The sequence below is a fragment of the Meleagris gallopavo genome, chromosome 14, assembly GCF_000146605.3.
Source record: "Meleagris gallopavo isolate NT-WF06-2002-E0010 breed Aviagen turkey brand Nicholas breeding stock chromosome 14, Turkey_5.1, whole genome shotgun sequence".
Lineage (NCBI taxonomy): Eukaryota > Metazoa > Chordata > Aves > Galliformes > Phasianidae > Meleagris > Meleagris gallopavo.
In genome coordinates, this window is record NC_015024.2 from 14,458,631 (window position 1) to 14,481,490 (window position 22,860).

At 36.2% G+C, this 22,860-nt stretch overlaps 1 protein-coding gene across 1 annotated transcript in view; it reads right to left on the reverse strand.

Annotated features, from left to right (window-relative positions):
* Nucleotides 1–22,860, reverse strand: part of SUCLG2 (succinate-CoA ligase GDP-forming beta subunit) — a 103,765-nt gene that overhangs the window by 42,396 nt on the left and 38,509 nt on the right. The window contains exons 3-8 of the mRNA XM_010718705.3: nucleotides 13,978–14,077; nucleotides 13,761–13,851; nucleotides 9,679–9,831; nucleotides 8,565–8,654; nucleotides 5,854–5,950; nucleotides 585–746 (exon numbers count right to left, since the gene is read on the reverse strand). Of these exons, the coding sequence (XP_010717007.1) occupies nucleotides 585–746; nucleotides 5,854–5,950; nucleotides 8,565–8,654; nucleotides 9,679–9,831; nucleotides 13,761–13,851; nucleotides 13,978–14,077 (693 nt within the window). The remainder of the gene's footprint in view (nucleotides 1–584; nucleotides 747–5,853; nucleotides 5,951–8,564; nucleotides 8,655–9,678; nucleotides 9,832–13,760; nucleotides 13,852–13,977; nucleotides 14,078–22,860) is intronic.

Here is a 22,860-nt window from a genome sequence, read left to right on the forward strand (position 1 = left end):
AAGCAGTGTGACAGGCACAAACATCCTCTAAGTTAGCTACAGTAGATGAGAATTATTTGTCCCCGGTATGTTTCCCTGATGGATAAAATAAGGCTTCTGTATCATCTGGAATTTAACAGAAACATGCAATACTAGATAATAATAGTAATAATAAAAATTACAGCAGTGTTGCCAATTCTCTTTTATATTGAGATTAAAATCTCACTGTATTTATTTATTATCATAAACACCACGTGTTTATGAACAAGCTTTTGCAGTGCCTTCTAAGTTACACCGCCTCATTTCCTAAAACTAATAATCAAATTCTGATTGCTTTTCTTGCTTTGTTTTTAATTAAGATCAATTGACTCCGTTTAAAAGCTGAAAACAGAGAAGCCCCACCAGCTCCCCGTTGAGTTCTACTTCTCCCCAACACATCACACACCCTGCCTGCTGCAGACCTCAGCAAAGCTTCCGCACAATTTTGGTTTCATTTCTACTAGAAATATTATCAAGGGTGAATTGAGCATCAGAATGTAAACAAAGTCTATACACTGAACAAATATGAATGCCTTCAAATGTCTTTTAGATTTATTTGTTCTTACCAAAGCAAGCAATATTTCCATCCAGTCCTATATATTTTAAGTCATATTTGGCAGCTTCGTTCTCTATGGGCTCATTTTCAGACTTGTCATCCATGGCAAATATTTCTTTTTGCCTAAATTCTGCATTGTCATCAAAGTTTATCTTGGCATCAAAGCAAACAACTGAAGAAAAAAATATAAAACATAGACATTTAGAGATTACAGTTAGACAGAGCTTCTGAAATACTACCCTGCTGAGTTCTACAGGAGGAGAGACTTCCTTATGGTTTGATGCTGAAGTTCCTGCACTGAGTCCAATAGAAAAGTACAAGCTTTTCTTCAAACTTATACTGGGAAAAAGTACCTCCACACCACGCAGTCACGTGCCTTTGTCAGGGCATGATTTTCTGTTTGCTTTAAACAGAATTAAGTTACGAAGGCAGGTTTTCAATCTGCACAGGTGGTCTGCAGCAGTTTCATAAGGCAGTGTACTTTCTTAACTGATAACAGGTTAGCAATTCCAAGCAAATACCAACACTTGTTTGAACTTCTGAAATCTTTTGAAATTTTTGAATTGTTTGAATTTTAATATTATCACCTATACATACCTTATTTCCCCAGAGATCTAAATTGAAGTAACTTTGAACAAAAAAAGTGATCCCAAACATGATTTTTCTGTCAACATTCATAGAGTTGCAAAAAAAAAAACAAAAAACAAAAAACCAACCTGTCTATGCTTGACTATATTAATACCAGAAACTAGCTAGTAAACGTAATAATCACATAAAACCAAACAGCAATAGAAATGCATGTAGAGTAATTGGTTATTTGCCTATTTACTAACTTGTGTATGGGTTTGAATGGGCAAATACCTCATTAGATTTAATTGTTCTAATGGTCTTATACTTACTCATCATTTTACTACTTCTGTAACCTTGTTGTACTAGCTCCAGATAATTACTGACTGCAGCATAACTCATTTCTCAAAGCAAACCAGCCAGGTTTAAATTTCTTTTCATGTTGCATCCAGAAAAATCTAGTAGCCCTCCATTCTGCTTTGATTCTTATTGCTTTGACATACACAGACAGTACACATACATCTACTCATGAGCACTGTACATGTCTCTGCGTTTAGAGGCCAACAACAAATAGACAATTTGATATAGCTATCCATTAATTAAAATGTCTAAACTCACAATAAATTTTCAGTAGAAGAATATATAACTATTTAACTCAGAGGAAAATACCACGGCAAGCAAAAAATAGACCCACTTAATTGCTTGATTTGTGTTAGGTCTTCTTGTTTTTGATTTTTTGTTATTTGGGTTGTTTTTTTTGATTGCTTTTCTGTGGGTTATTTTTTGTTGCTTTGTTTTCCCAATACTTGTGACTTGTAGCCAATTACAGATTAAATTAAAACAGGATCTAATTTAGTTTCAGAAACTTCAGTTTTAGAAAACTGTTCACAAATTTTCACATGTAATAAATCTCTGTTGAGAGTTTAGATCCTACCTTGTGACTCATGTGGAAAGGAGAAATACCTTAAGCCTATTTTTTGTTAACAACAAACTGAGACCTATACCACTCTTCAAGCTTTCTGTTCCTTAAATTGTTATAAAAAAAAAACAACACAAAACCTTCAAAACTTAACTAAACATGCTCTAAGTCCTCAGAGCTCCAAGTCTGCCTTCGACATGAACATCCTCAACGGCACAGCAATAGAATCTCATTTCTAAAGAAAATACATCTTTAACAAAGGTTGTGCTGTACAAAGTAGCAAAAAAAATACTTTGTAATATTTATCAAACCATTTTCACCATCAAAAGCGTTTTGTTACATGCATGATAGATTTTAGAAATGAATTTTTCTTCTGAACAAATATATAAAAAAAGCTCCAACACATAGTCATGGAGTATTTCTGCTGTTTTTTGTATGGCAGTATAGGATTTATGTCATCTGCCAATTCAGCAGCTTACACCGAGAACAAATAAAGCAAAAAACCCAGTTGGCAGTTACAGGCTTTTGACCCAGGAGCGTTAACAAAAAGAATGTGATGCAGAATTAAGCAAAAGGAAATACATAAGATAATGTATTTTCTAATGGAAATTCACACAAGTGAAAAACACAAAACGCAGCAAGAAATAAATCCATCTTAATCACTGCTTTGACAGGAATAATGCTCTTCGTATGCAGACTTATATTTTATCATTAGAAATAACTGCTTCAAGCTGCTCAATGGTTCTTCCATTTGTTTTATCTTTATTCTTAAGACATTTCAAATGGAGAAACTGCTAGCAGAACAAATAAATGAGTGCAGGGCAGTATGTGTTCATGTCTGCCAGCAATACAGCTTCCACAGCTTGAAGCCTGCTCTGTTTCTGATGCTCCTCAGTTTCCTGGATGTGAAATGAAATGCACAGAGAGAAGCCTTGGAGAAAAGGATGAAAGCCATGTGAAAACTCTTAGCATCCTTCAAATTGTGCCTTGCTCATTACTGCAATTTGGCCAAGTCCACTCACTTTTTGCACAGTGCTGCCTCAAAGAGTGCAAAATAACAACCACCAACTCCCCCCAAGGCCTCCAAGCAAGGGTGCTAAGCTACTGTCACTGTGGTCCTGTACATCAGCTTTTAGGTCCAGCAATTTTGTCTCCTCTCATTCCCAAACATTCCTTCCTTCACTTGCCCTACTCTCTCCCAGCTTTCCTTTCTTTATTGGCCAAACACATCCGCAGCACCTAAATAAAATCCCTTTCTGTGGTTACTTGGCAACACACTCTGTCCTTCACGTGTCCACAGTGAACACTCACTATCATTCAAGATGTACTTAAGGATCTTTCTTGCAGGAATCACTGCTGAGATGATGCACATGCTGAACAGGAGATTTAGTCCTGTCCTCTGCCAAAACAGCATAGTCATCAACTGTTCAACCACTTTTTAGGAGAAAGTATATAAATATATATTTATTTTTTTAACATCAGTTATCTTGAAGCCAGAAAATATACTACATAAGTACATCAGTTAAAGCAAACAGACATACCAGTAAATTTGTATTGAAGTGAACTTCATAGCCTGCTGGAATATTCCAGTACTTTTCATTTTCTTTTCATTTGAATTATTCAACTTCAAAAAGTCAAAAATGTCACCTGTGCACATTGCTAGAATTTGAAAATTCCAGATCACTCATTTTACAAGTCACTACTTCATTGCTGTGCTATAAATTTACTGTGCAACACAAAATAAAAATCTCATTTCCAGATGGTTCTAATGAGGCCAATGGATCTCTACAGACAGTGGGGTAAAGCAAACAACCTATAGAGTTCTGAAGGCAACTTTTCCATTTCTGTTTAAAATAGAGCCTGTCAAAAGAGCTGTATTGGTTGACAGCAAGGCTTGTTTCTCCCCCAGTACACACTTCATAAATAGGCCAAGAACCAATGGAGTTGGAATTAGTTGCTAAGAATTTGACTTCCATTTATCAAGTTGAGCGAGGTTTATAATGCAGCAACTATTGATTCAATTTGCACGTTATTACGGTACCCCAAATGAGCTGGAAATTTGAGCACACATGGCTGCAAAAGATTCTCAAAGAGAGTTAAAGTGCTCAGCAGAAATAATCCTCAAAGTATAAAACCCACCCAGAGAGGCAAAGGATTAAGGACATCAAAAAACAAAGGGAGTTTAAATAATTCTGCCATCAAAGCACAATTCATGCACTTTGGCAGCACTTCCTTGTATCTTAGTTCAATCTCACTTTAGTTCATTAAGTCAAAAAATAAAACACCAAAAAAAAGCAACCTGGACAAACTTCTGATCACTATTACCATCATCACTGAATTAATCTCGTATATAAAACAATATTTCTTTGTTCTATTTGTATTAAATACGTCACTTTAGAGCACTGAAGTATTGCATTTACGACAGACTGTAGCACTTTTTGAGTTGAAATTTGGGGGATTTGTTTGAAATCTTTCAGAGTTCATCACGATTAGCAGAATTTTCATGTTAAACTATGGAAAATTCTCTGCCAATTTGTTAGCATTTGGTTTGTTCATAAAAATGGAAAAATCGAGGTCAGAAAACTGGAAGAATGACATTGTTTCTGGCCACAATTCAGCTTCTGAATTCCTGACCAACTGAGCCAAACCACGGATATTTAGTGAAAAGCTGTTTATTGTACAAACTAGCTGTAGGCACAAAAGGAACTTTAAAAGCACAATTTTTTTCAGTTGTTACTGACTACTGCGAGGAGCTCAGTCTTATCTGACAAAGCGGTGATCTTTTTCCCAAAAGTTTCCAAAAGAGCAAACAGCTACATTCCTAATATCTCAAAAAAACAGGCCAAAGCTTTCTCCTTACATTTTCCGATTTCCACTTTAATCTGTAGGTGTATTTCCTAAAGCTCACAAAAAGTTAGAATTGTCTGTCTTAAAACCCCACTTAAGAGCACTAGAGTACTCAAGAAATACCCCCTGCCATTTCCCTCTATCAAAGACTTCTCTCAAATCCTACACTACTACTCTAGGCAAGGCCTCCTCCAGGACATCACTGATAGCAGGGTGGTAACTGGCATCAGCCCTACTGTACTTATATTTAAAACAGCCTCTTTAATTCCTCTTCTCAGCAGGGTGGTAACTGGCATCAGCCCTACTGTACTTATATTTAAAACAGCCTCTTTAATTCCTCTTCTCTCCTCTGACCAAGCTAACTGGTTTCACTTGGAAAACCAACCTGCAGAACAATGTGAAAGCTACATCAGTTCTTTTTGTTTATCCTACACCTTCTTCATGGACATACATTCCAGATGAGAGCAGATCGATTACCCTTTTTATTCCCAAAGGATTTAACAGTTTCAGCTGGAATCTCTCCTGTTCTCTGGTTGGTTGTGGAATCATGCACTTAGAATTTTAACTCTGCTATAGGTTAATTTAGGTTTATAAACCTATTTTTTCCTCACAATCTCAGTAATTCTAGCAGTAAATATAAATAATATAACAGATAACAGTAAAGCAAAATAAAATGAAAAAACCTTTTGTATAAGAAGAGCGAAAAACGTTGCTGTCTCTTACCACGCATAACATGTAGAAGCTGATACTTCCATTATTTGAATTAAATAACAAAAGATATTGAATTGTAAAATCTGCTGTGGGAATGTTTATGAATGTTGCTTAAATTACATTACAAAATGAAATTAATGCAAAGCTGCTGCCACGATCTTCCAAGCAATTTAATTTATAGTTTGCATAAACAAAGAGTTCTAACACATTCGTTCATTTCCCTTTAATTTCTTACCTTGCCCTTCTGGAGTTTCACCAAAGGGATTCACTTCAACCTGAGTGGCATCAATTTTCAAGAAAAGATTATAAAGCTTCTTAATTTGATCTGCTGCCTAAATTTGATCAAGAGATTTACAATTACCACACAGAAAAATAAAAGTTAATGTTTTCAAGGCAGAGGTAAGCCAATATTGATTATTTTTAATGTGTCAAATTGCACACTGGATGTAGATAATTATGGCTTTTATTTCTGTTTTAATTATAAATATAAATACTACTTAAAATAGCTATAAAGTAGCATTATGATGCTGTGTAACACTTAGTAAATGTTCACTGAAAGACTACATGAACAAGATTTTCTACAAAATAAACAGCATGATTGGTACAAACAACTTGAATTTCAAAAGTATTTAACAGTTTATAGTGACATTCCCCAGTACACCGAGATCTAAGTTGTGTGCACGTTAATCAGTCTGAATTCAGAAACCATAAAGCAGTACATGTATACAAGTGACTTTAGAAACAATATGCATTTCTCCTTCCCACATCACTCTCAAATGTTTTCAAGAAATTGTATCAGAAGTATGCTTGTTTATTCCCTAAAAGATATGCTTGCTTATTCTTTATTGCTTCTTACCACCTCTCTCTCTGTCTACTTCTGGGGTCAGAGTATTGCCACTGTCTACTAACTACCAAGCCACTTGTTCATATGACATTCTTCCATTAAAAGAACAGCTTAGTCTTCAACAACAGAAACACAAACTTGCATTAAAAAAAACAAAAAAACTCTTTGGTTCATTACACAGCAACAAGCTATTAGCTGAAACGAGCCTGCCGATGAAGAAGTACACTAATAAAGAACTCTTCAAATTTGTTCCTTCATTACTGATCATTTGACTGAAGAATACAAACCAAAAACATTTGGGACCTCTCATAATAAGCAAATGAGAAGTCAGTTTTCTCCCACAACTTCACACGCAAGAGAAAACATTATAAACAGAATGACTCAACCCCAGCGCTGCCGTGCATCAGGAAGAATGTGATCAGCAAGTTGAGGGATGACCCTGTCCCCCTCTACTCAGTGATGATAAGGCTGCACTTCAAGCACTATGTCCAGTTCTGGACTCTATGCTCCCAGGTTGACAGAATTCAGTAAGAAGCTTCCAAATCTGTTCTTGATCATCACATGACCTGCGATGAGAGGCTGAGGAGCTGGGCTTGCTTACTCTGGTGATGAGGATGCTGAGGATCAACGTAATGGCAGCCTATAACTGCTATGAAGAACAGTTACAAAGATGATGGAACTGAACTCTTTTTACTAGGGGCAGACAATACCAAAAAGGCACAACAGCCACAAGCTGCAGCTTGGGAAGGTTCAAACTGAATACTGGGAAAAACAGAATAAAACCAACGCTTTTCACTAGACAGCTTCTAGAGCACTGGAGAACAGCAACCAGTGTGGTCAGGGAACCTCTTTGTCTTAGAGATTGTCAAGGCTTGGCTAGATGAAGTCACAGCTGATGAGATCTCACATTTGCCACGGCCCCATTTTGAGCTGGAGAATGGACTAGCTGACCTCCAGACATCCCTTCCGACCAACACATTTAAGACTCTTTAAAGAATTATATTTTGTCCTGGCACATCACCAGAATTGCTTAAGTTTTATTTAGGGCTGCTCTACCTTTCAGCACCTCACTGAATCAAGGAGGATCAGGGAGCTTAATGTCACCGTTTCCCTCTTTCAAGCCTCTTCAAGGCAAAACATAAAATCCCAGCGTTGAAGTATTGAATGCATAAGTAAACAATAGGATTCAACTGAATAAAACCTACGTCCCTACGATTCAGTGAATTCCTTTGAGGAGCTGATAGCACAAACAAAGAAATGCACGCACTGGAGCATTATTTAAATGTAATGTTGAGAAGTCCATGTGTAGTTGTTAATTATTAAGTACTAGAACTCTTCAAGGGTTGAAAGGTTCTCACAAAATCATTCCTCCTCATTAAATATACAGCCAACTCTTCAAATGTGTGTTAATCAACTTAATGGTTATGCATTTGTTAATTGCACAGTTGGGACAGAAAATAATTAAAACTGCTGAATTAAAAATAAAAGAGTTCTACAAAAATGACAGTTTGATACTATGGAAAAAAAAATAGGCAAAAGCAGCTTAATATTGTATCTGTCTTTCAGTTATCAATGTTAAACTAAACAAGCTTTTTCTTCTCTGCAAAATGATACAGAAAGGCAAAATTCTTGAGTGCTTATGTCCTGTGTGGAATTCCAATAAATATAAGAGATACTGAAAATACAACAAGCTGCTGGCCGTCCAGCTTATTTTTGAGTTCAAGTAATAAAAAAAGTTTCAGTTAGACAGAAAGATACGCTTCTACTTTTCCTCATGTTAAGGGTAAGAAGTACTTCCAAAAAAAGTACCCATGTTATTCACGAAGCTCTAATAGCATTCCAGTGGAACCAAAAGAATTTCACACGGTGTAACAGCTTGTCATCAATTGCTTCTAAGACCAAGGATTTACAGTTTGGAACACAAGGACCTTATTCAAATTGCTAAATCCTGATGACAAGTATGGGTACAATTTAGAATCCAAAATGTCAAAATGGTCTTGATCTAATAGAAACTTAACCTCTTGTGTCCATTTGGAAATCATTTACCATATAGCTTAGCTAAAATGTCTTCTGTAAAAACCGAGGAAGCAGAGTCAAGTCACCTGCTGTTGCAGAGGTCCTTTGAATCCCAAATTTTTTGCCATCTGCAGTGCCTGATGATCTTGTATGCCTTCGAAAATATCTATTTCCTCCTGTAACAATGATATGCATAAATATAACTAAATATTCAATCGAATGGAGATTTATAACTTCAAAAGGAAAACACTTAGTATATATTTGCAAATTAGTAATTAAAATATGGCTGTTTGCCAAAGTTTCTCTGAGACTGAGGCTATAGCAGCTGCCTATAGGGTATGTTATAATTGCCACACTATCTACGAAACAGTCCTTCCAAAAAAAATATGTAAATCTTCAGGGTGGCATGCTGACAAGACAATGTGACACCAGTTTTCACTTTTAATTACTGTACAGATGGCGTTGACGAATATTTAGTCTGTTAATTTTTATGACATCTTCTGGAATATTTTCAAAGCAATGGTGTCACTGCCCAGTAACACTGTAAAGTTTATATAATTTCAAAATATACATTAAATATTTCTATAATTTTTTCGCTTAATTATACTTGTTTGTATCAATTATTTTCCCAGATGAACAGCTTCAGTACTCATTATCATGCCTCAGTAACATAAAAAAAAATTCTTAAATGTAATCAATGTTAAAAAAACAATTAGAGCAGTTGTATTGCAAATGCAAATGTCATTCAGGTAGTAAGAAATAATTAATAACTATGTCAATTAGAAAAAAACACAGAAATAATCAAACTGGCAAAGACCCACTTGAGCAAGAACTGTGTACCTTCCTGAAAGCAAAGCACTGACTCACTCATAAAACATTTCATATGTTAAGTTTAACATATCATGTAACAGCCAAATTTACATTCTTAGAATCACAAGGTTGGAAAGGACCTACAAGATCATCCAGTCCAACTGTAATCAAGCTGCAGACACAAATACTGACATAAATCAAGTGTCATGCACACTTCATCCTTTACTAGATGGTTACGTTCAGCCCCTTAGCAAAATGCAATTTTCGGTTTTTGCTATTTTCTTTCCATATTTGGAAGCGATGTGAATGAAGAAAAAGGAAGAAAAATACGATCTATTATTTTTGATTACTGATGAGGAAAATGCTGGATGTAAAATATTATTTCAATACCTTAAAGATAAGTTCCGGGCTAGTAGCTGCAACTTCTTCTATGTCAACACCACCCTGTGGACTGCCAACCATTACAGGTCCATTGCAGGCTCTGTCCATCAAGATTGCGAAGTACGTTTCCCTTGAAATATTCAGTGCTTCTGCAACCATCACCTAAAAATCAATACAGGGGAGAGGAAAACAGAACAGTTCTGTGTGGTCCATTGAGCTGGTGCCATCTGATCTGAACACAGCTTTACCTCCTTAATCCATCAACGTAGTGAGAACTCTAAAATCTTTTGCACGTTGGCTTTCTGATGCATCTCTAAAAGTCATTTCAGAAATTAAGTAATTTTATAGCTTGGAAAATGTCTCAGAAAATTCAGTGTTTTGATGGAAGAATACCAAATTCTCCTCAATGTTCTTCATCTTAGAAAAAAAAACAACAAACATCTGCATATAATGATTAGCAATTGTTCTTATGATCACAACACATGCCACAATCTCAAATGCAAAGACTGAGGCTCTGCTCTACTGTTTTGTTTTTCATTCTATAAGCTAAGCAGTCACCTTTGCACTTCAATTCTCACTACAGCTTCTCTTTCTGACAATAATTCTCCTTAGAAGAGCTACTATTCTGTATCTTTCAATGGAAGCAGCATACATTATGGAAAACACTTCTTTAAGATTAATACAATTTAAAAAGAGTAAATGGCAATGCCTTTCTAACCCGGTCGTTTATCAGGTGATAGTTTTGAAAAATGACCATAGACAAAGATCATCACTCTGAATGAAGCATAAGGTGAAATCCATTCTATCAGTCAGTAGTTCAAACTCTTGAAGCACACAAGGAAACCACACACCTGCAGTATTAAAACTGTCTATCCAGCAAGATGTGTTCCATCAAGGAAATATTTCTGGGGTTTTAATAGTTCAAGGACTATAAACAAGAAAGATGCACTGTACTTTCATCCAGCTTGCTTTTTTGACATTCTACTCCTGAGTACATAAGAAAGAATGTACTTACCTTCTGCCAGATTGTACATCTTAACAAAACAGGAAAAAAAAGTAAGAGAGAAGAAATTAAATGAAGCCCTCTGTGTCCAGAATGGAAGGAAAGATGCTATTTCTTTATTCTTTTGACTTGGAAGAAAATATTATTTACAGTAATTTTTCTTCCTCCTCCTTTTACCTTGCTTTATGTATATAACATAGGGTAACGTAAAGCAATAGCTCAAACTATCAGCTGTTCAAAAGTAGACTAAAGAAAACTAAAGAAAACTCAGGGAAAGAGACAAACTAAGAATGCAGAAAACTACCATACCACATTTCTTACAAGCATCTGCCTATTGAAGCCTTCAATAAGGGGATGCTAGAAGCCCACTTCAGACACATAGCTGAGCTACCTGCTGCTATTCATCAAACTAGAAGCAAAACAATCTGAATTTGTCACAATCAAACCTTTTACCTGCATGTGTAGTTTCACCTTCATACATATCCTGTATCAGTGCATCTGAAAAACGTGAGTCAATTGCTTTAGACACAAGTTAAACAAAACCACCTGGAGCTTCTTGGAGTAGTTCAGTTTCCAGAGTCCTCAGGATCCAGGCCTGGCTCAGGTCAGAAATAAGCATGCACCTTAAGGGCTACAATTTCATCACAGCATGTGGGACTTACGCTATTAAATCTGTTTTCTGCTTTTCAGATCCAAATGATTATCCTCACCATTGTGAATTATCAGAATTATCAAATACTTGTCTTACCACACCAAATTACTGCTAGTCTGTCTACTCTGCAGCAGCCAATACAAATTGTTGTCAGGTTGTGCAGTGTGTTATGTCTCCCAGCAAAAAGTTACTTTCCTACACCATCCTCCCTGTCTGATGCAAAGCGAAAGCAGGTAAACTGGCATTCAAGGTCAATAAACACTATTTGTTAAAGTCCACCCACCATGTATGTGACAAAACTAAAGCAAATGAATGCATTGATGAACATTTAAGACTGGTGCAATTGAATACACAAGCCATTAATGCGTCTAATATTTTGCCTGTTCTGCTTATGACAAAGAATGTGAAGTATTATTAGCTAGTTTACCACATTTGGTTTATGTTTTAAAACTGCCTTAGGGAAAAATAATTTTTCTCCAAAACTTCCTGATAACTTCAAGTTTTCCTTCTTAAAAACATCACCTGAAAATATAAGTCACATCTACTTTACTGAGTGTAACTGTACCAGCTCTTTTATACTGAATCAAATATTCAAAACGTTAATTCTGTTATTGCTTGGGGAAAAAACACAGGTAGCAAATTCTCAGGTTGTCACGATAAGAAAAGACTGCCTTCTCAGATAACCAGGCTCTCCAAATTCCAAGCTGCCACAAGAGGATTTTATGTCAACTTACAAAACAGCTTCCAAGTTATGAAGTTACTGAGGAGACTGCTATTTATTTAAGGAACATTAATCTGAAAACACACACACTTTAAATTCTGTAGTAGTTGCACAGGCTGAAAAAGCAAGCTGAAAACACCATTTTCTGTTCCATATTACTCTAATTGTACAAAAAAAGATCTTTTCCCCTTACTAATACATCTAAAAGTTGTGTGACTTTCACTCCCTGCCTTGACACTAGCTCACTGTTTGCTTTGCAGAAAGTAATGTGTGATAAACACACAAATTAGGCTAGGACTTCCAAAATTCAACTGTGTCATCAGTGTATAATGTCTGACAATAGATGATCCACTTCTCCTCGTCAGAAGCGTGGCATAGATTTATCATGCATCCAGTTAAAATGCTCACAGTATTTCCTGCAATGCTTCCTTATATCTTAGTAGCAAAAGGAACATGCTATCAAGTCTGCTTTCCTATACCACTGAAATTGAGTAGCATAGACTTCACATTAAGCTTCATATATGCTCGATAGCTATTCTGTACATGGTAAATTGGCATCTTAATATAATTTCTGTTTGGAAAAATAATAAAGAAATAATAAAGAAAGACTTTTCTTTCATTTTTATCAATTTCAAAGAAAAACTGGAAGTTTCTTTGTTGGAGCTAAACATGCAATTGAATGAACAGACTTGCACTCAGACAAAAGAGAAAAACAGTATGGGACATTTCCAAGTAGTTTAACTACGGGAAAATGACAGAATCAAATAATTTATAAAGGAAAGCTGCTTTTACAATATGTTTTCAAAGCACAGTCCCTTCATATGGGAAATTATACACACACACGCACTTTTTATATCCTTAGTGTCATCACAATCTCTAACAGACATACTTTAATAATGTTTCTTCTGTTTAATATCTACCATTTCTTTTAACAACACCTTATCAGGAGTGATGGTAATTTGCTGTCTGTGCTCCCCAAGAGAAGAATCACCTGAGCACTTTCCTGCAGCCCTCATTAGACAGCAGCTTTCCAGATAAGTGTTCCCCTTCTATGCTAATACCAAGCTGTTCACAATATATTAAAAAAGCGAACTGCAGTTCCTTTCAGCTCATGCCAAATTATCTCCTGGCATCAGATACAGTGCGGGTCTAAACTACACACCTGTCTGAAGAACTTTGTTCAGTAAAACAAAACAAGAGAAAACGCATATACTAGGAATGTAATTGCCAGGATTTTCTGACTTTCACCAAGCTAAAAGTAAATCTTGAAATGGTATCTATGCTTCAGTTATTTAGATCAACACATAATGACACATTCGTTCTCAAAGTTTGTGGTGAATAAATTAAAGATCATTATACTGCAAATTACCAGGTATATATTACTTCCTTTAGTGGAAAGTCAATGAGCATGTAGAACTCATACGGAGTTCTGTCAGCATCGAGTACACATCTGATGAAGGATGAAGCAATGAGAAAGGATTCTGTGCATCACAGGTAGCAAAAATGAAAATATTTTCCACTACTTCGTATACTGAAATGGGTAGACTAAACACATGTACACAAAGAGTTATCTGTTTTTTTCTTTCATCAACTGGATGAAATCAGTGTGACATTGATAAAAGAATAGGAAAAAAAAAAATCTATGACATGCATGCCAGTATGTTAATGTACAATGCAGGTAGGCAGTTCTTAATTGTTAAGAGGCAAAACCTTACCTTTTTCACTTTCACACCATCCTTTGGAGTTTGCTTTGTTGACAGATTGTACCCAATCATCTGTTTAGCAAGCTGTTCAACAGTCTTAGGGCTACAAACAAAGGAAGAAGGTTAGCTTATTGAAGGATACTAGAAGACACCTACATAGCTATTGTAAACAGCTTGGATATTACTATAGAAGCAGTTTATGCATAATTTCTCAATTTTCAAGTCTTACTCTTTAGTTAGATGGACTCCTCCTTTCAATCCGCTGTTGAAAGTACCTTTTCCTCTCCCTCCAGCCAGAATCTGTGCCTTCAGAACAATTTCTTTTGCCTCTGTAAAAGAAAAAATAGTTCTCTCCTACCATGTGCCATTTACTGAGCTTGTTATTTTAAGTTTAAAAAGCATTTCCAGGTTAGATTGTTTAAAAGCAATAAGAAGTTCAAATAATAAGAGAAAATTAAGTTCACCATTTGTAAAGCCACCTGGCAAAAAGAAAAACAAATCAGATGTTGAAGAATAAACAGACAGTACCTATTAGCTGGACAAATACATCAGTATTTAGACCAAAATCATGCTATCAATACTACATGACCTGCACAACAAGCCATATCACCAGTATACAGTTTGACAACTTAGACTCTAGCATGGCTTTTTGAAAGGATGTATCAAGCCATATTTTGTATTGAATGCAGAACAAAAATGCTCATCAAGGATAATAAATTCCAGTCCTTTCTCTGAGCACGTGTAGGCAAGGCTATGGATGTGGTCATAAAAGAAGAAATCTTCATCCCCAAAGGACAGGTAACCGTAGAGCAAGGGCACTAGCTGTGAAAACGTTATCTTGTTCATGAGGCAAGACATCATTTCAGTCTGTGGTAATGTGAGTATAACAGTGACAAGAAAGTGCAGCGAGACACAGAGACAGAATTAACTGCAATAAGATCCACATTCCAAACCAAACGGTTCCTCACATTCTTCTGAGTAAAAGAAGAAAAACAACCAAAACCCAGACAAACTCCAAAGCACTTCTTCAACCATAAATGTCAGCTATAGGATTTTTATGTATACTGACACTACTCTCAGTGGCCAAAATATTACTGGGTATTTTGCAAAATGTGAGACTCTAATACGAACACAACTTTTTTGTTTTGTTTTGTTTTTTGACTGACTCGGTTCCTGCTGAATTCTGGGGAGATCTGCGACTGCAATGATGTGTGGATGAGGTCACACCTTGAATCAAACTGGTTGCTACAAGTATGCAAGAAAACATGCTAATTTCAAATTAAATCGACTGACTTGCTACTTAAATGGCATAGAGGACATATATACTTACAGTTAAACAAGCACAGGCTTCCCAGGCTCATATTACATACAAACACTTTACAACTGATTGAATACAAGTTTGGAGGTGCAGTCTTTTTTGGTGAAGACCAGTTCTAACACAGCATCATTTCAAAGTTCCAGTAACATAAACTTCAGTGAATAGAAAGCAAGTTGTATCTTAGGACAGAATAAATATTTTGAAATAAATATTCCTTTTTGTGCATTAAGGCAGAAACGTATTTTTAAAATAGCTATTGGAGGCACTGTATCAAGAGTGACTGATTTCCAAGCTGCTCAAGCCCAAATCCTTCCACGTATTTATCCGTTCAGTAATACCTGACATATATCACTCTGAACCTTAAAAGTTTCCTTGAAAATACTTCATGCATTTGAATATATGTTCTCAGCTCCCTATTACTCATGCCACTCCAAGGCAGATAACAAGGAAATTTAAATGCAACAAAAAGTTTTATATCAGGTATTTTCTAAGCACACAAATTATTAAGATGAATTAAAACTATAAATCATTTTCCAAGCCACAGCAGTATGCCCTAATGTTACAGTAGCTGCTGTGATAAAGAATCTGATAGAGTATTGTTAATACATCGCTAATAGATGCTGCAAACATTTAATTAGATGAGTTTATGTGCCAACCACACTGACAGAGTGGGTTTGGGATGTCAGTGAGATGTGATGTCAGTTAGGGGAGCATCGATCACCCCGCTGTGCACAGATCCTAGGCCAGCAGCTCCTTTTTATTCCTAACAGCATGGTATGGAGTGTTGATTATCCTCATTTGGCTACAACAAACGAAGACAGAGAAAGGAATTAACGTCTACGTTTTTAGAATCCACTAGAGGACTATCAAGGCAATGCAATGACTTCAGAAAAACAACTATCAAAAGCATAAATAAGCACACTAGAAAGTAAGCATAACCACGTAAAGATTAGACCTGAGGAACTAATCAATGTGGGAGCTCGGCAGAGCACGGTACAGCAGGTTCTGCTTGCCCTGGGGAAACCAAGAGGAAGCAATTTAATTCAATAGTTATTTGCCCAAGCTCTGTAAAATGAAGTAAACCAGCCAGATCTTATTTTACAGTAACTAGGCTTGATCATTCAGTACTTACCAAGCTGATTCACTACTTAACAACACCATTTTATTTAAAGAGCTGGTTTCCTGAAACGTTCACATAAAGTTGTCTGAATGCCATCTTCTGCCTGAGTTCCCAAATTGCTGTGAAAATCTACCCCAAAAGACAAATGTGGTTTTAGCTGGGATATATAAGGTAATTAATTCACCTTCACCTTCATTTGTAGGCACTAGCAAAAACAAACAAGAACTAAAAAGGAGTATATAAAGTCAGTATTACATTTATTAAAAACAAAAAGCTGTAATTAATTTCAATTAGAAGCCTTCCGAACTGCTGTAGGAAGGTTGGAAAAATGTTTTAGGGTTGGGTTGTGTAGTTATTAGTATTGCATTTGAAGAGAACCTAGCAGAAACAACGTGTCTTTACACTCCCTTACAGCACAGTGCAACATTTTCAATAGCACTGCATTTGGTAATTAAGGCTCCAAAGAACTTCTGTTTATGTCCAGTGACAGATAAGACTCTCTGGAAAATGAAAAAAAGCAAGCAAAACAAAAACAACCCACACAGACTGTTTCTTATGTGCACACAGATCTGATGCCACAGATTCAAAATTTTCTTTAACATTAAAGATAATAACAGAAAAGACTTTAATGTCACTAGTTTAGCAGCAAACATTTGAGAACTTCTCTGTGCAGATTAATGACACATTTCTGGTAACAGTATGCATTCCTAACTAATTTTAACTTGAATGCATTATTATCTCAGAGTTGACAGTTTTTTTTATTGAATCATATACACATATGCATACACATTTTACATTACCCTGCAGAAAAAATTATATATATACAAATATGCACATATATGTATATATTTTAGACAGACCAAAATACAGCTCATGCCTAAGCCAGATGCCATTAACTACAATAGACCTGTAATTCCCCAAGTTTAAAATTTCACTACTGCAATTGGGTCCAACCATGTTCATTTCTACCATTTCCTCTAAGAATAGAGGAAAAAGTCTTAAGTACTTGTATTTTACAACATTGTTTCAGGAGAACAGGATACAAAGCTCTAAGGCACAAGCATCCTCCACATCGCATTCAGCAACACGTCTCCTTCCCTGCAGTCAGCACAGTGCATACCAATGGCAGAGCTGCTCCTTGCAATTGCAACAGGCTCAGCTCTATAATGAAAGCCTATTTAGAATCAATAAAATCAGTCCTGCTTTTGGGAGCTATGATTACTCTGGTCCACTGGTAATGCTTGCAGCAAAAATGAACAGCTTGTTCTCAGCCCACTGCTGTGTATATTTAACTACTGAATTCCTGATCGTGAAACAATATACTAAGAACTACAGTTCTGCTTGTTATATGGTATGTTAATTTATTACCTGTGAACAACTTTCCATTATTATTGATACGACTGCGTGATTGCAAATTAGCCGTGTTAACAATCACATTAAAGCATGTTGTAGCTTACCAAAAATAAGCTGCTCTAAAGAATAAGGAATGTAAGCCTGCACAGCACTAGGCCTCGCTCCTGCCTGCTGAACAATAGATCTGTACCCCAGAGCACTCCAGCATGGCAGCACACATGGCAGTGAGAGCACAGGGCTGAGCAGGAGGTGGCCTCACACAGCATCCTAATGACATCTCTGTCTCACCACGCAACCTTCCGCAGCTCAGCTTCTCTGTCTGCAGGGGTGCTGTGAAAATTAATTAGCATTGGCACCTCTTGAAAGTGCAGAGCCTGATTCAGTATTACATCTGTGTATTTTTGCCCCAGTGTAAGGCAACTGATGACAGGAAAAGGTCCAAACTCAGGCATCTCTCCTGTTACGAGGTTAGGACACACTGCAGAAGAGATGGAAGGAACCCATGGGAAGAGTGTGATGAAGACACATTGAGGACAGGTCTAATTCACATCTTGCAAAAGCAGTGTCTGCTCACTGACCCAAATGGGACCATAAACACTTAGTCCAACCTGCTTTGTGATTTTTCACAAGCCTTTCCTGCTTCAGCTTCCTCATCGATGCAGATACGCAAAGGTGCCCTTTAAGGTTTCTGGATAACCTCCCAGTCTCCCCCAAATGCTGTCTGCAGTTTAAAGCTCGTAAGGGGAACTCTGAGATGTGGAAGGCAGAGACAAACTCAACTCCCAAACTTGACCTTATCTGATTTGATTGTAAAAACTTTCCTTCTCAGCAAAGGAACTACATTCCTGGGTTTCACTTGTCCTCTTTTATTGTTTTTTTTTGTTTGTTTGTTTGTTTTGTTTTTAAACACTAATGCAGGAGTTTCTAGCTTTCCTTTAGGAAAGAACAGCAGTTCCTCCATACTGCTCAGGGAGGATCCTGCCAGGCGCTTACTGTTCTCTACATTATTTTCCAGAGATAGTCTCATGTACTTTCTTCAGCATGAGAAGGGAGGGAGAAGCATAAAAGATATAAAGATGGATAATAAGCATAATACAATAATAGTTAAAAATAGTAGCACAGCTACTATCTTTATAATAATAATTTTTATTCTTAATATTTATTTTTATAATAATAATTCCCAAACTGAACACTGAATCTTCAAGTTTCTCTAAGAACTTTTCATATTTAGGCCTCTTTACAAGGACTTGCCCCAAACTTTGAGACAACTCTTCCCAAGGAGCAGTTATCGCCACTCCTGCTGCTCCCAAATTCTGAGTGCTCCAGGGATGCAAGATCATTCCCCAAGCTCTGCCAAATACACAGACTGACATGGGAAATGGGAGCTGAACACAAGAAGATCCCTCCCACGTCTACCAAACTATTGCTGTGCTGAAACACCTTCAGAACAAAGTTGAAAAAAATCCACTTGTGTTTCTCCATCCCTCTTCTGATTTTAATTTAAACTCCTTTCCTCTGTTATTCCCACTCTTCTGCCCCATAAAACCAAAAAAGAATTATGTTCTTATACATCTACTTTCTATATGCTTTGGTTTTCAGACAAGTTTAGAATTAAAGTTAAATAAATCATCCTTTTCATGACTCCATGGTTTTGGATATATTGTATATTTATTGCCAGATTACAAGCCTCATTAAAATCTATAATGATAAATTAGTCAGTCTCTTGATTCTGTCAGTGTTGTTATTAATTGCTTTCATAGCCATTACTACATAGTCCACAAGTGATAAAAATTTTAAAGCTAGATAAAAACTATGCTAAAGCTCACTTTTAATACTGCACCTTTAAACCTCGAAGTAAAAGTAATCGGGTATTCTCACTTTATATATTTAAGTTAAAGCTGATAAATTACTTATACAACAAAGAGCTGTTAGAATGAAAAAATATTAAGGCACATTAAGCCAGATATCCAAAACGGAAAAGTTTCCACATTAAAATTATTTCACTGTATGGATGTTTTACATTTAATCAGTCATCTTATTTGTGATATTTTCCAACCTTTAAGAGTTTCTTTTCAACATAAGTTCTCATTAATTTTAATGGAAATTTTACTCTGTAATAGACCCAGGGTTTAGAAAAAACTACAAACATTGGAAAAAGAAAAATCTCACTAAGTTCTTTTCACTTTAACCTCTTTTTTTGGTTTCAAGCTTCCTTAGCTTTCTTTTTTTTTTTTTTTTTTTAATTATTTATAAACATATTTCAGAAGTTAGCAGATTCAGGCAGTTCAACTGCATCCTAAATTCTTGATTGAATACCACAGCACCATTTGTTTTAATGCGATTCAGAGAACAGGTTTCATGCAATCTGTAGTGTCGAAGTCAAGCAGTCATTAAGAACCAACTCTGCTCTCACCCCTAGCTGCAACAATACACACACCTGCTTTCCTGGAAGGATTTCAAAACTTCATTCTTTGAGATTAGGTATCAGGAAGACAAGCCAGAAAGAGAAAAGTCTTACTGACTAATTCTGCTTCTTTTGTTCCATTACTGAACTGTAGAGATTTCTTTGAAAAATAAGTAGTTAGTGTAGAGAACAGAAGAAATGAGGAACGTGCATTAGTTGTCTCATAATTCACTCTGAGGAATGAAAGAGTTACAATAGAAGATATGACATTTTTAAACATGGAGAATAGAATGAGAAGCCCAAATAAACTAGTTGGGAATTCACACGGTAAAAACACAAAACCTACATAAATGAAAAACAACAAAAAAACCCAACCAACTCACAAATACATATGCAGAGAGTAAAGATAACTGCCCCATCACCACCATCACTTGAAGGAGTGTCAACCCACTCATAATGTAATACACGTGGTCATGATTTGTCAGTCAGCCCTTTGCCTTACAACCAGCCCCACCGTGCTCGGTGAGATCCTTGAAGGATAAGCACTGCAGCAGAGGGCAAAGCGAAAAGAAATCTGGAGCCCATCACACCGTGGTCACTGGGCACCAAATCAACAGCTTCGAAAGAATGGGAACACCCGAGAAAGAAATCAGAAGCTGCTCTGGCCCAATTTCTACATGTTTGGCAGCAGCAGCGGGACAGGACAGAGGCCCTGACACCAACTGACTCAAGAGCATAAGATGTGCGTGTGTTGCCCGGCCTCAGCACCTCCCTGCTCCCATGGTATTCCTCATCGCATCAGCAGCAGTCATCTCTGCTTCATAATAACTGAGAGTGATGAGCATGGATTCACAATACTGACATTTTCATCAAAACAGCTCATTATCTCCTTAATTTCAAGCGTGCGCTAATGCCTTCTTAGCATTTGAGTACACGCATAATATTTCATGAGTTGGGATTTTGACATGTTTCATGAAGATTTCTTAATGAAGCTCCACACCTAAAACTTTTCTACTGATTTAAGTAAAAATTCTTAGCTGAAAATTTGCATTTTTAGCAAAATTAATGTTTCCGAGACAATCACCAATAAACAATTCTGCTCTACCTCTAAGACTTGCAGCCCTCAACTGTTTCATTTTGTAGGGCTGCATTAAACACAACATGGCTGTTCAGATCATAAATACATAAATTCATACCAATACCAGAACCGTGCAAAGGAGCAGCAAATCTGGCAGTATTTTGATCTGAACCAAGTCCAGTAGTATTGCAATGTTCTCCAGCAGTTCAAACCACTATCCAGCTCAGATAGAAGTAGTATGAAGATTTTTGCTGAAACTGAAAATTTTCTGATCCTCTGAAGGTAGACTGGTCATCAACCGGGATACAACTGGGTGGGAAATATTTGTTACAGAAACCTAGTCTAATTTATGGAAGCACTTTCTTTTTGGTAAAGAAAAGACTATCATAAAGCACGTAATGAAAATAACTACTATTCATTTAAAATAATAGGGCTTTTTTGGCTTCTAATAGACATCTGATAACAGGTCTGAAATCCAGATAAAGTAAAATCAAGGAGCAGAGCTGGCAAGCAAAGGGTTTGCACAAGGGTAAGTGATACATAAGTCCTTTTGTAGATGTAAGTGGGACTTCATAGATGAACAGGTACGGCCCTGGCCATCTGGAATATTAACAAATTATCACCCTAGTGCAAAAAGAAAAGCCACAGAGAAAAAAACTGATTTGAATTGGTTCTGATGTTTCATTCCTGTTAATTGGTTCTGATGTTTCATTCCTGTTAAGGTTGAATAATGGCAGACTTCTGAGCAAAAGCTTATTCATTTTCGAAGCCCAGATCTGGAAAATCAAGTTAACCAAGTTTGAAACAGGCAGAAAAAAAAAAAACAAAAAAAACACCCATATCATCTTAAAGCTTAAAAAATGGTGAAATGATGAAATTAAAAAAAAAATAAATGGAGAAATACATATTTAAAGCACAGAAACACTGCAGAAGGAAAATAAGCATATTTATGATGGCATTAGGCAGTGCGAAAAAGAAATATCCTAGCCCTCTGGCAACAGGCAAGCAAAGTACTGCAAGCATTAAGTTTCATCTGTGGTAAGCACAACTATATAACAATATAGTTTAATGTAAGATTGAATCAGTAATAAAATAAGCATAATTAACAAGGGAGAGGAGATATTATCATCCTCTGCTTGTTTTTGTTTACTCATCATATGTGAAATAAGGGTGATGGCCAAAATAATCTAATATTGGAAAAAGCTTAAAGAGGAGAGCAATTACCTAAATTTGCTATTACCTAATTCAATATTTCAGACTTAATTTCCACTCATTACTGAAAAAGGGCATCTCTCTGGCCAGTGATAACTGGTGAATTGAAATTCAAAGCCTAAGAAAAATTTTGTTTAGAAGATAGGGCCAAATTTTTACCATCTGAATGACAATCATTATAGATCTACAAAGACAACCAAACTACACAATTCCTTCACATGCATGCAGTAAGCTGAGGCATTCAACACAAAACCATTCAAAAAGACATGCCTAATAATGCATCTCTGCCAATATTAATTTGCCATTTAAGAAAAATAATTACCTTTTAATATTTTTTCTAGATTTTTTTTTCTTCCTTCATTTTCTTCTGATATTTTTCTTAACTTCACACCATCTGCAGACACTTTCCAAACATACTACAGAAAGACAACTTGGGGAGTACTCCAATTAAGCCAAGAAATACTTGGTAATTTTTACTCTTACCTTGGGATTTCTTCTTTTTTCAACAAGTGTATTAAGAAAAAGTCTTCAGTTTTGAGTGTTTGGTGGAAACAAGATAATGTAAATGCTACAGACTTAGCTGTGAAGACTCGCTGTCTATTAGGAAAGGTTGAGAGAAAAACACAT